Raw genomic sequence first — 13,810 nt, forward strand, 5'->3', positions numbered from 1 at the left:
AAACTAAGCATAATACTCCTTAAGTAGTTGAATAAGCCCAGAATAGAGTAGAAAGACTAACTTCTGGATCTAGACACTAAGTTTCTATATTACAGCCTAAAAGAGTATTATTTGTGTTTAAGTGGCCATGGCACACTATTGATTCAACAGAGCAAGTAGTCAACTAAAACCCAAAGAAATTGTTTACATAAATAAAATCTTCTTAGCCAGTAGCTAAGCAAATTGAAAGCTGCTATTAATCAAATGCAACAATGGATATAAAAAGTACCTAGAAATGTACAAACTCAGTATTAACAGGAACAGCAGAATGCTGATAATTGTTCAATTTGGGTTAAGTGTACCTGAGGGGTCATTTTACTATCCTACTTTTTGTCTACATTTGTAATTTTCCATAATGAAGTTTTAAAGGTATATACTGAAAACTGTACAAACCTTCAATAGCTCCACTTCTTTGTAATCTGTTATCTCGTCCCTACTTCTTTTTCCAGCCTCATTTCCCATCTTAACTTCTCTCCTATTCTCCAACTACATTGGACTCAACTCTTTTTTTTCTCTTTCATTCTATAAATTTGCTGTGCCTCCATGGTTTAATATATGCTGTTTATGGACTCTTCCCCCATTTACCAAAACCCTATCTTTCTGCAAAGCTGAGTTTAAATGTTACTTCTGTGAGGTCACTCTACCAAAAACTAAGAACATAGAAGTTGGCGACAAATGCTTAACCAACATAAATGAAACAACTTCTGTGAGAGCTCATAAATGGTAGAGCTGAGATAAGACTACATATCTTCTGAATCCAAATCGCATCGTCTTTCCATTACCGTAAAATAGTAGTGTTTGTTGGTCATACATCAAATGCAAATAGGTTATTTTGTCCCAGCAGGTGCGTGGAAGAAAGAAGAGGAGAAAGAAATAAGAAAGGGAGCAAAAATAGAAGAAATGGGAAGGGGAAGTTGCAGATTCCCTCATTTTCACAAAGTGATCTTTCTATCCAAGAAGAAATGATCAGAAAACAACTCTCCGCCCCAGACAGACAAATGACGACTGACTCATTCACACATTCATTCAACATTCTGAGTGCCTACTATGTTCCAGGCACTGAACACACCGCTGGAGACACAGATGAACAAAACACAATCCCTGGCCACAAAAAGCTCCTTGCCTAGTGGAACTACTACCTTTTTAACAGCAGTAACCTTAGTACCTTGAGATCTCGAGAGGAGACCCAGTAACCAATTTTCAAAGCCAGGCTCACACACTAGCAGCCCGGAGGTCCCAGCTCCACCACATCCAGGCCAGTACCTCGCAGGTCTCAGTGGATCTTGTCTCCCGGCTTAGCACAGGAGAACTCACCGTGCACTAAGGGCGGAACGCGAACTTCAGTCTCCAGTCTCTCCTCCCGTTCCGCCCCTTCCTTGCTGACGTCATCCAGGAGAGCCGCGGACCTGGGGACAACACTACTAACAGCACTTCCTTGTCACGTGACGAGTCACGCCCCTCCTTGTGCGTGGTTCCTCCCCCTCAGGCTGCGGTCGAGATTACGCTGTCTACGGCCTGCACCCGGAGGGCCGTTACCGGCTGAAGACACGGCGCCGACTGGAACCGGAGGAGCTCTAGGCCAAATGGTTGGGTCAACCAGGATCCCAGGACCCTTCACCGCTTGAGACCGGAGAGAGGAAACGAAACAGGCGGGAACCCGTTGGGGAGGGAGGGAAGTAGCGGAAGGTGTCATGGCGGCCGCGCTCTTGAGTCACGCGCCCAAGGGCCCGCCTTGGTATTTCCGGTCACGTGCCCTCAGACTCCGCAGCCAGCGATGGAGGCGAGACCCCCCAGTAACAGAGGCGGTGGCGACTGCTGCAGCCACTGGGTTTCAGCCTCTTCCCAGCAGCGGCTCTAAGAAGCTCAGCGGAACTCGACCGGACCCAACCCAGTTAGTTACTTCCTGCCTAGAGTTATAGCTTCCACCTGGTAAGTTTAGACCGAAGAATGCGGGCGGGCCGGTGGGTGGGCGGGTGAGGCGCTGACAGGCCCGGGGGCCGCAGAACGGCGTGGATTCTACCCCTTTTCCCAGCGTCCCTGTCGCCGTTGTCACAACGCCCAAGCCTACCGTCTTGTTTGCCCTTACCCCAAAACGAGGAAGAGGCGACCCCTAATCTACTTGCCTAAAGGAAGCCTGCTTATCCACTGAGAGCCGGGACTTGAAGGTTTACCCAAAGCCGGGATCATATTTGGCTTATGAGAATGAAGTGGAGGCCTCTTCCAGACAGAGAAGCCCTTGCCGTTAGGAAATGTGCTGCTGAGTCTGGGATTCTGTAAGAGGCAAGCGCTCACTTTGGTGTCAGCACACCTTTTGCTTCCACCTGTCAATCTTAACCTCTCAACGTGTGCCAGTTCGCACACTGCTAGTTTTGGTCATGCCCAATTTGATTGTCATGTGATGATGAAAAACATACCAGTACCTGGATATACGTAATTTTTTGTTAATCCCCCAGTGTTCTCAAAGGCTAAATTAAATAAGGTGGTGACTTTTTTTTTTTTTTTTTTTTTTTTTTTTTAAGAGACAGGCTTGCTCTGTCGTCGTGGCTGGAATGCAGTGGCGTTGTAATAGCTCACTGTAAGTTCGAATTTCTGGGCTCAAGCGATTCTCCTGCCTTGACCTCCTAAAGCGCTGGAAGTATAGGCCTGAGCCACCATGCTTGGCTCAGTTGACTCCGAAACTCCTATTTTAGCATCAGTAAAATGGGGATGGGGAAAGGAGACATTAAAAAATACACTTTTTGTCGATTTGAAGACCCACTCTTAAACTGAGTGATTTGAATGAAATATGTTTTGCAGTAAGTATTGACTCTATACAAACCAGTATCCAGACTTTAAAACTATTATCCAGTCTTGTGATTTTCAAACGTTTTAAAGGAGTGGAACAGTTTCTTCCCATGAATTTTTACCTGACCCCCAATGTGTAAAGCAGCATGCTCTGCTGGAACTAAGTTCAGAATGGCCAGGCCTCACTACTCCACTTTACCTCTATGCTAGAGGCATCTCCTTGGAACACAGTTTGAAAACCACCGAACTGGACTTAGGTAATTAAACCCAAGTTGCCAACCTTAAGATTTTTTAAAAGCCAAAACAAGAGCATTTGAGATAGAAAGGTCACAACTTCAAGGAAGATAACCTCAAGTAGCAGGCCTTGGGCTTACAGAAGGACTAGACTCTGGAGAGAACTTTGTACCTGTTAGCAGGCTCAAGTCCCTCATTCAGAAAGGAGAAAAAGGAGATGGTCTACTATAGTATCCTCACTGAGCCTTTTTTTTTTTCTTTTTTCTTTTTTTTTTTGAGACGCAGTTTCGCTCTTGTTACCCAGGCTGGAGTGCAATGGCGTGATCTCGGCTCACCGCAACCTCCGCCTCCTGGGTTCAGGCAATTCTCCTGCCTCGGCCTCCTGAGTAGCTGGGATTAGAGGCACGCACTACCATGCCCAGCTAATTTTTGTGTTTTTAGTAGAGATGGGCTTTCACCATGTTGACCAGGATGGTCTCGATCTCTTGACCTTGTGAACCACCCACCTCGGCCTCCCAAAGTGCTGGGATTACAGGCTTGAGCCACCGCGCCAGGCCTTTTTTTTTTTTTTTTTTGAGAAAGAGTTTCACTCTTGTTTCCCAGGCTGGAGTGCAATGGTGTGAGCTCGTCTCTCTGCAACCTCCTCCTCGGTTCAAGCACTTCTGCCTCAGCCTCCGAAATGGCTGGGCCCACAGGCGCATACCACTATGCCTGGCTATTTTTCGTATTTTTAGTAGAGATGGGATTTCGCCATGTTAGCCAGGCCACTCAGCTGACTTTTAGCAGTGCAGCAGATTGATAAATTTGAATCTCTCCTAGGTGATATTAAATACACATTGCAGTACAAATGTGAAAAAAAAAAAAACAAAACTAAATTCAGATAGGGCTTTTGAAAAATGCTAGGAAGATTAATGTAGTGAGGGAGAAGAATCAGTTAAAAGAAGTGAAGCCAGCGATCAGCACCAGTCAGTTGTGAATGCTTCCAGTGTGTACTGCCCTCAAGGCTTGTACCTTCTCCCTGCTGGTACCGTGTGTCCTGCCCTCTGGTAACCTGCTTCTCTGTGCTATTTTATTCCCTACTATCAAAATGTTGTCTGGTACACCTTGAGCTTTCCTAGCATCTGGCCACCTTTTATCTCTGTCTTATGGATACAGCTGATAGAGGCAGCTTTGTGCCCTTCTTTCTCTTTCCTGCCTTCATTGTGGCAGTCTCAGGCATTGATCTAGTGGTTCCTCTTTTCACCACTTTGATTACCAACTGATTACTCTTCTCTCAATTTTGGTAATGTACTCTTGTCAGCATGCAGTATTTATTAGTGGATATGAGCATATTTTCCTTTATTATGCACCTCTGTCGAATTTTCCTCCTCCTGCCTCTTCCCTGCACTGCTGTAAAAGGTACAAGGGCTCAGTCCTAAAATTGCCACAGCAGTTATTCTCCTTAATATCTTCCTTGTCTTTGGAATTATCCTTAAAACAGTACATTTTGGTCACTCTTTACATGCTTCTAAAGTTATTTCCTGTAATGCTGAATTGTTAAAACACTTTTCAATTGCTTGTTGGTGAGTAGCATTCCAAATCTCCATTTTTGTATGCTGGCAAGTATAACAGTGCTCTCCAGTAATCCTCCTTTCAGAGGATAATTTCTCTTTCACTTGTTTCCCGCATCTCATCTCCCCCATTTATCTCTTGCACATTGGAGAAGGGGATGTAGGTAATGGAAATGCAGAGGTGCAGTAATTTAGAGATTTGTGATCAGCCAGTTCAAATTCTTCCCTATCACTGTTTCCTTTTAAGGGCAAGATCCAGTTATTAGAATCTGTATGAGAAATGGTACATTGGTCTGTGAGTTGAAGGCTATAGTGCTTCTGGAGTTTAGGTAAGGATGTATATGCGAAGATTCTCATTATGTCTTACCAAGAGATTGTATTCTTTTAACAACAAGATCTTAAATGATGTCATTGATATTTCTTGGACTCTTACTATAGGCCAAACACTATATTATTTGGGTGCTCTATTACAGAGAACCCAACATGTGTGGCCTCTCTCCTCCCTTTTGAAGCTTTCAATCTGTCCGGCAATGTATGCATTAAAAGAATTACATTAAAAATTATTTTGTAGTAAGTGCCATGAAGAAAATAATAGGAGACTTCAGCTGGTAACTTTGAAGCTTACCATAGACTGAAAAAAAAATGAGTAAAAGCCAGTTAATGGGAAAGGAAGAGAATGTACAAAGGCTCAGAGCAAGGCATATGAATATAGATTAAGACAAATACATTTTTAACTGCAAATAAATTAATGCCTTTACTAGAGGTCTTGCTATTTAAAGAAGTCTTCTAAGTAAAGCTAGATCTTCATTGACCTGATCTGTTTAAATGTAGCCTACACCAATAACTTGCATAAATTTCTATGGCTGTTAGAGAGTTCTACTGGGAAGAAGTGTTTGCCACTCATGCACTCAAGAAAACCTGGAAATCACAGAAGGCACGGTAAGATAGCGCCAGTGATTCTAATAAACCTCCTGATACTGGTCTTGAACAATTAACAGAGGTGCTACAGATGACTAGGAAAATTTACCAAGCAAATTAGCTCTGAGACAATTAAGTTCCCTATAAATGAATTTTGATATAAATGGTTTTACATGTTATATTTGATAGTCTGTGGCTGGGCATGGTGGCTCATGCCTGTAATCCTAGCACTTTTGGGAGACTGAGAGGGGCAGATCACCTGAGGTCAGGAGTTCGAGACCAGCCTAGCCAACATGGCGAAACCCCATCTCTACCAAAAATTACAAAAATTAGCCAGTATGGTGGCGTATGCCTATAATCCCAGCTATTCAGGAGGCTGAGGCAAGGGAATCACTTGAACCTGGGAGGCAGAGGTTGCAGTGAGCCAAGATGATGCCCCTGCACTCTAACCTGGGCAACAGAGCAAGGCTTCCCCCAAAAAAGAAAAGTTATGTTCTTCCCAGTTGATATAATGTATCTCCACTGTGAAGTTTCTCTGTCTTCATACATTTTCTTTCCTTCTCAACTCAGAAAGCCTTTTGTATTATTTTCCAATACTAACACTTTATTTGTGCTACTGTAAGCCCAGTTAATTGAAAACTTGCTCTATTAGCTGTCCTTGCTCACTGCTTTTCTTCCAACTACTGACATACTTTAAATTATCCTACTTAAGTAGGATAATGAAGTATCAACATACTTAAAATTATCTGCTAACTTCCCCCTAAAATCCTCCCCTCTCATCTTTCTTAGATTTTAACTCTTTTTTTCTAAAATGTAGTTCCTAATTTGTATGGTTTTTCAGTCCAGTTTCATATTCTACAGAGTGGGCTTTTAAAAATATGTTATCTCTAAGTCCAGACCTCAAGTGATCAACCTGCCTCAAAACCCCATCTCTACTTAAAAAAAAACAAAAAAAACAAAAAATTAGTTGGGCGTGGTGGCAGGCATCAGTAACCTGAGCTACTCAAGAAGCTGAGGCAGAAATATTGGATAGTTACATGTTTATTATAAAGAGTACTAGAAAATTAATGTTAAAGTATTTCAACTGATGATTTCATAGATCTTATAAAATTTCTTTTCATAAATTAGTTTAAAAGTACAAGTGATAGCCGGGCGCAGTGGCTCAAGTCTGTAATCCCAGCACTTTGGGAGGCCGAGGCGGGTGGATCATGAGGTCAAGAGATCGAGACCATCCTGGTCAACATAGTGAAACCCCGTCTCTACTGAAAAAAAAAAAAAAAAAATTAGCTGGGCATGGTGGCACGTGCCTGTAATCCTAGCTACTCAGGAGGCTGAGGCAGGAGAATTGCTTGAACCCAGGAGGCAGAGGTTGCGGTGAGCCGAGATTGCACCATTGCACTCCAGCCTGGGTAACAAGAGTGAAACTCCATCTCAAAAAAAAAAAAAAAAAAAAAGTGATAACACGGTGTATTACATAAATTGAAAATAATAAAACTGTTGGAAATAGAAAACACTGTTTTCAAATTCTGACACTAGCAACCCTAACACTTTCTTTGGGTACCTTATAAACATTTGATTTGATAGAGAATAAACTCTTGGGAAGACATTTTTAAAATAACTAATATAAAATACATATTTATTATAGATCAGAAAAGTAAAAGAATATTTAAGTCATCTGTATTTTTTTATCACCCATAATCACTATTAAATTTGGTATCTATCCCTCCCTCCAGTCACATATATTTGCAGAGTAGCATAGTGGAATTTCAAGGACAGATTGACCCAGATTCAAACCCAGTTCTGCAACTTCCCTGATGCTTTAAGAAAGCATCTTGATGTCTCAGACCATTTCCTTATCTACAAAATGAAACTAATAATAGAACCTACTTCATGGGGTTATTAACTGGGGCCTGACTGAGATAATGCCTATAAGAGACTTAGTCCAGTACTGACATATTATTAAGCATTCAGTAAATTCTAGATGATGGTGAGTATTATTTTGAGATGATGTCTCACTCTGTCATCCAGACTGGAGTGCATTGGCGTCATCATGGCTCACTACAGCCTCCATCTTCCCAGGCTCAGGTAATCCTCCCACTTCAGCCTCCCGAGTTGCTGGGACTACAGGTGTATGCTCCCAGCTCCAGTTAATTTTTATAGTTTTTGTAGAGACAGGATTTTGCTATGTTGCATAGGCTGGTCTTAAACTCCTGGTCTCAGGCAATCTACCCTCTTTGACTTTCCAAAGTGCTGGGATTACAGGCATGAGCCACCCTGCCCAGCCTAAATTTTAGATTTTTTAAAATTTAAGAATATTGAGCCGGGCACGGTGGCTCAAGCCTGTAATCCCAGCACTTTGGGAGGCTGAGGCGGGTGGATCACGAGGTCAGAAGATCGAGACCATCCTGGTCAACACGGTGAAACCCCGTCTCTACTAAAAATACAAAAAATGAGCTGGGCATGGTGGCGCATGCCTGTAATCCCAGCTACTCGGGAGGCTGAGGCAGGAGAATTGCCTGAACCCCAGGAGGCGGAGGTTGCAGTGAGCCAAGATTGCGCCATTGCTCTCCAGCCTGGGTAACAAGAGCGAAACTCCGTCTCAAAAACAAAAACAAAAACAAAACAAAACAAAACAAAAAAAAGAATATGGGCAGGCCAGACTCAGTGGCTCACGCCTGTTTTCCCAGCACTTTGGGAGGCTGAGGTGGACAGATCACAAGGTCAGGAGTTAGAGACCAACCTGACCAACATGGTGAAACCACATCTCTACTAAAATACAAGCATTTGCTGGGCATGGTGGCATGCACCTGTAATCCCAGCTACTCAGGAGGCTGAGGCAGGAAAATCCCTTGAACCTGGGATGCAGAGGTTGCAGTGAGCTGAGATCACGCCACGGCGCTCCAGCCTGGGCAACAGAGCGAGACACCATCTCAAAAAAAAAAAAATATATATATATATATGTATATATATGTATGTATATATGTATGCATATGGCCAGGCACGGTGGCTAACGCCTGTAATTCCAACACTTTGGGAGGCTGAGGCAGGTGGATCACCTGAGATCAGGAGTGCAAGACCAACCTGGCCAACATGGCAAAACCCCATCTCTACTAAAAAATACACAAATTAGCTGGGTGTGGTGGCGGGCGTCTGTAATCCCAGCTACTTGGAAGGCTGGGGCAGGGAGAATTGTTTGAACCCAGGAGGAGGAGGTTGCAGTGAGCTGAGATCACACCACTGCACTCCAGCCTGGGTGACAGACTGAGACATTGTGTCAAAAAATAATAATTTAAGAATATGGAATCAAACTGCATTTTTTTCTCTGTGTATCTTTACATGTCATTAAGTAATCTTATAACAGATTTTTATACTTCAAGAAGTATAAGACTCTAATATGAGTCTTAAGACATCAAAAAGTCAGTTAAAAGGTGGTATCATTTATTAAAAAGGTGACCCTTTATCATATTTGGTACATGGATATCAAAACTGGGGATTGTAAGAAAGCACAGAGAAATTCTTCGTGGTGAGTAAAAATCACCTAATAATGAACTTGACTGTATTTTATGATTACATTTGTAAGGTGGGTACAGATAAGGTAAGCACAATTAAAAATGAGGAAAATTGATGTTAGGGTTGTGACATTATAGAATTTTTAAAATCGCTTTTTAATTAAAAGCGGTCATCTAATTGGGCTTTATTCCAGCATTTGCAAATACCTATTAATGCAAACTGTCTCCACCTGCATGACTCAGCAATGCCTCACACTCATCATGTCCAGAACTGAATTTCTTATCTTCACTTTCAAATCTGCTCTTCCTTCTCATTAATTTCTGAAAATGGTACCACTGTTCTCATGTCAGGAAGGCTCAGAAATGGGGTATGGGCAAGCAACCATGACCCTTCCTTCAGCACTTTAACAACGTTCATTCTGCTTCTTCAGTGGTCCTCCTTGTCCTGTCCTCTCCAGTCTCTCCTGCTGCCCACAGATTAATTTCTAAAATACAGATCACTCCCGTATTCAAAAGTCTTCAGAAGTTTTCTGTTGTTTACCACATAGGGTAGCATTCTCCACTGTCTGCCTCCGTCTTAACTGTGCAACCGCATATCCTGCTGATCATCATGAACCTTATGCTGTATCCTAAGCAGACTTAAGAAAGAATGAACTGTTACATATGCAGCAATATGGTGGATTTCAAATAACATGTTAAGCTAAAAACTAGAGACAAAAAGAGTATATATTGTATTATTCCTTTCATATGAAATCCTAGAACAGTTAAAAATGAATCTGTGGTGATAGAAATCAGAATAGTTGCTGGAGGTTGGGGAAAAGAGATTGACCTGAAGGAAACATGAGGGCATGTTCAAGGGTGACTGAAATGTTCTGTGTCTCATTTTGGGTAATTGTAAATGGGTGTGTACTATTGTCAAAACGCATTAAGCAAAATGCTTAAGAGCTATGCATTTGTTGGTTTGTTAATTATATCTCAGTTTTGTTTAATGGCTTTTTAAAAAATTTGTGGCAAACATTTCTCATGGCTTTCTGAGTGAAGAAACTGTCTCTGAGTCCTAACTCAGAACATTTTTGTATCTCTTTTGGGACTTCATGGTGTGGGTAGGGAGGGTCTGAGGCTGGTGGCAACAGTAGTAAAAAGAATTTGCCAAGACACTTGCAGGTAAATAAAGGCAGATTTGTTGGGGGTTTTACAGGATAGTGCTTGTGTTGAAGAGGGCTAACGTGCAGAACTAATAGCACCAAAGTTGCAGTGTGCTAACTTGCATTTTTCTATCAGCTGAAGGTCTGGTGATAAGTCCGGCACAGGGAGATTGTGAGTTATTTGCACAGGAGGGCTATGTGTCCTGCACCATGAAGAAAGGCTGACTTGTAGCTTACTTGCCTTTTTTTTTTTTTTCTTTCCCCTGCTCCCACCAGCCTGACTCCTTTTCCCTAATTAGGACTCTACACACATTATAATTTGCATACACTAATAAATAGCACACATACACACATACCTTGGTCGCTGTACTGGAAGATCTCTGAAAGCAGAAATCACAGACATTCATCTTTGGATAGCCCCCAGGCTCCTTGGCTCAGTACAAATTTATTGGATAAATGTATTCACACTGACCTATTTTCTATCTCTTCTCTAGATAGAATAGCCTGTAAAGACCTATAAAAGGGGTATCTGACTAATAATTGAGATAATCAACTTCAAAGAAAGCAAAATTTCACTTTTTTCCCTTATATTTTTTAATTCTAACTCATTGTTTGAGTGAATAAGAAGTAATTTTTTAAATCCAGTGGTTTGTTTTGCTTTGTTTTCAGGCACAGTTTCACTTTCATCCCCAGGATGGAATGCAGTGGTGTAATCTCAGCTCACTGCAACCTCTGCCTCCCAGACTCAAGTAGTTCCACCTCAGCCTTCCAAGTAGCTGGGACTGCAGGAGCACATCTCTGTGCCCAGCTAATTTTTGTATTTTTTGAGGGGGAATGGGATTTCACCATGTTGCCCGTACTGGTCTCGAACTCCTGAGCTCAAGCCATCCACCTACCTCAGCCTCCCAAGGTGCTGAGATGATAGACAGGAGCCACCGTGCCCAGCCATGTTTATTAATCTTAAGAGGTGATGGTTTAAATAATAGTTTTTGGGTATTTTTTTTCTTTTTGTAATGTAACAGTTTCTGGTTTCTTACTGTATTTAATGCCTACCATGCTTCTCTTCCTTATTTTTCCATTATGTTCAAATAGAAGTTTGCAGTTATTTTGAATAACTACAGCAGATCCAGTATTTTACTGTTCCCATTTTATTTGTTTAGAAACAGGGTCTCTATCATCCAGATTGGAACACAGTGAGGTGATCAGAGCTCACTGCAGCCTCAAATTCCTGGACTCAAGCAGTTCTCCCACCTTGGCCTCCTAAGTAGTTAGACCTATATGCACTGTCACACCTGGCTATTTTTTTCATTTTTTGTACAGATGGGGGTCTCACTTTGTTGACCAGGCTGATCTCAAACTCTTGGGCTCAAGTGATATCTCCTGTCTTGGCCTCCCAAATCACAGGGATTACAGGTGTTAAGCCACCTCACTCAGCCTGTTTTCATTTGTTTTAACCTCAGGAAAAATGTTTCAGTAAAACTTCACTTATTTGCCCAGGGCAGATGTAATTCTTAAATTATATTTTAGCCATTCCTCTGGGAATGAAAACTAAAGTCATAACTTCACAAGAAATGACATATATGTGGCATTGGTGCCACAACAACTTTCTCCATTCCAGCCCATGACAGACATCACCATCAGTCAGCAGTCTTTCTTACTGAGCCCAGACAGCCTCAAAGTTCTTTTCAGCCTCAGATTCCAGACAGCCACACTCAAGCCTGGAGGATTTGGGTTGAGCATTTAGATTTCCCACAGGCAGGGGATGGGGCTGGAGGGACCACATTCTTTCCTAGGTAACAGCCATTATACCAGCGAATCATGGCCAAGACACGGAGAGCAGTTGAAGATATTTGAATGTTACAAGATAGGAAATTAGCATGTGTTATTCTCTCAGTTTTATTTTCTGGTATACAAAAAAAACCACCAGAAATCAAGAAATTTGGTGTGGTTTTAGCTCTGGGAGTAGTTCTGGGAAGGCCCCACAAATTTTGAAGACCTTAGTTGTTTCAATTGAAACAAATTTGAACTAAATAATAAGTATGTCTGTGTAATTCTAAAGTTTTACAATTCTAAATATAGACTGTATAAAAGACCACACATTTACAAACTGTGTGTATATGATTGAAGAATGTAACTGGGGAAAATAAATTGATAATAGTCATTAGCATATAAGTGTTATATAAATTTATACCTGTGATATGAGCAAAATGAAATTTAATTGTAGAGGAGTACTGCCATGTAGCTTTATCTTCAACTTTGAATGGGAAAAGAGACTTTCTTCTTCCCTGTTAATTTCCTACAGTTTAGATTTTATATTTGAAAGGGACCCTAGAAGTCAACAAATTCAACCCTGATTGATGTGTGGAATAATTTTTTCTTCATCTTTTTTTAAATTTCTTACCACCTCTAGCCACCATGGCAACCTCATCTGAAGAAGTTCTGCTGATTGTAAAGAAAGTACGTCAAAAGAAGCAGGATGGAGCTCTATACCTCATGGCAGAAAGAATTGCTTGGGCACCTGAAGGCAAAGATAGATTTACAATCAGCCATATGTATGCAGATATTAAATGTAAGTCAGCTATACTAAGTTCTGATGTATATGTGTGTCTCATATTTGCTAGTAATTTTATAAAAAGATTGTATAAATAATCTTTGTGTTTTATATCAAAAAATCAACCATGTAGAAATAATTACAAAATGGGGTCACTAAATATATACTATTCTATAACCTGACCTTTTCACTTAATAATAGAATAGGTACAGGCTTTATATATAATATGTAAATCTACTTCACATATGGATTCTCCACACACTTTAAGAGTTGCATAATACTCCACTGAATGAATATACAATCATGTATTTAACCAGCCCTCTGTGGTTGAACATTTAGGAACTTTCCAGCATTTCTTTTATTGCAAACAATGTTTGCACTACTATCATTTCAAGGTTGTGTGTGTAGGATGCATTCCTGCAAAGAATTTCCTGTTTAATAGTTGATGCAATTTTTGGTGGTGGTGTTGATAGAGACAGAGTCTTCCTGTGTTACCCAGGCTGGTCTCAAACTCCTGGCCTCAAGCAACCCTCCTCCCTCATCCTCCCAAAGTTCTGGGATTATAGTCGTCCACCACCATGCCTGGCCAGGTTTATGCATTTAAAATGCTGATAGATGATGCCAGATTTTCCTTCACTAAAATTGTACCAGTCAGGTTGTCTGATCTTTGCTTATGTGGCCATCTTCTGTTGAGAAGAGAATTTCTTTTTATAAATTTCTGTTTTTTTTTTTTTTTTTTTTTTGAGACGGAGTCTTGCTCTGTCACCCAGGCTGGAGTGCAGTGGTGCAATCTTGTCTCACTGTAACCTCCACCTCTTGGGTTCAAGTGATTCTCCTACGTCAGCCTCCTGAGTAGGTGGGATTACAGGCCTGCACCACCATGCCCGGTCAATTTTTGTATTTTTAGTAGAGACAGGGTTTCACCATGTTGATCAGGCTGGTCTCGAACTCCTGACCTCATGATCCGCCCGCCTCAACTTTCCAAAGTGCTAGGATTACAGGCATGAGCCACCACACCCAACTTCTTTTTATAAATTTCAAGCATGCGCCAGGCACAGTGGCTCATGCCTGTAATCCTAG

General features: G+C 41.5%; 2 protein-coding genes across 4 annotated transcripts in view; one reads left to right on the plus strand and one right to left on the minus strand.

Annotated features, from left to right (window-relative positions):
* HPS5 (HPS5 biogenesis of lysosomal organelles complex 2 subunit 2) overlaps window positions 1-1,451 on the minus strand; it is a 45,057-nt gene extending 43,606 nt beyond the window's left edge. The window contains exon 1 of one of the 3 annotated variants that reach the window (XM_010349735.3): window positions 1,354-1,451. The gene's annotated coding sequence lies outside the window, so the exon portion shown is untranslated. The other 2 variants (XM_010349773.3, XM_074401202.1) reach the window with 2 other exon arrangements.
* Window positions 1,452-1,537: 86 nt separating this feature from the next.
* Window positions 1,538-13,810, plus strand: part of GTF2H1 (general transcription factor IIH subunit 1) — a 52,664-nt gene continuing 40,391 nt past the window's right edge. The window contains exons 1-2 of the mRNA XM_010349664.3: window positions 1,538-1,968; window positions 12,590-12,748. Coding sequence (XP_010347966.2) covers window positions 12,595-12,748 — 154 coding nt within the window. The 5' untranslated portion in view covers window positions 1,538-1,968; window positions 12,590-12,594. The remainder of the gene's footprint in view (window positions 1,969-12,589; window positions 12,749-13,810) is intronic.

The sequence above is a fragment of the Saimiri boliviensis genome, chromosome 6 (assembly GCF_048565385.1).
Source record: "Saimiri boliviensis isolate mSaiBol1 chromosome 6, mSaiBol1.pri, whole genome shotgun sequence".
Taxonomy (NCBI): domain Eukaryota; kingdom Metazoa; phylum Chordata; class Mammalia; order Primates; family Cebidae; genus Saimiri; species Saimiri boliviensis.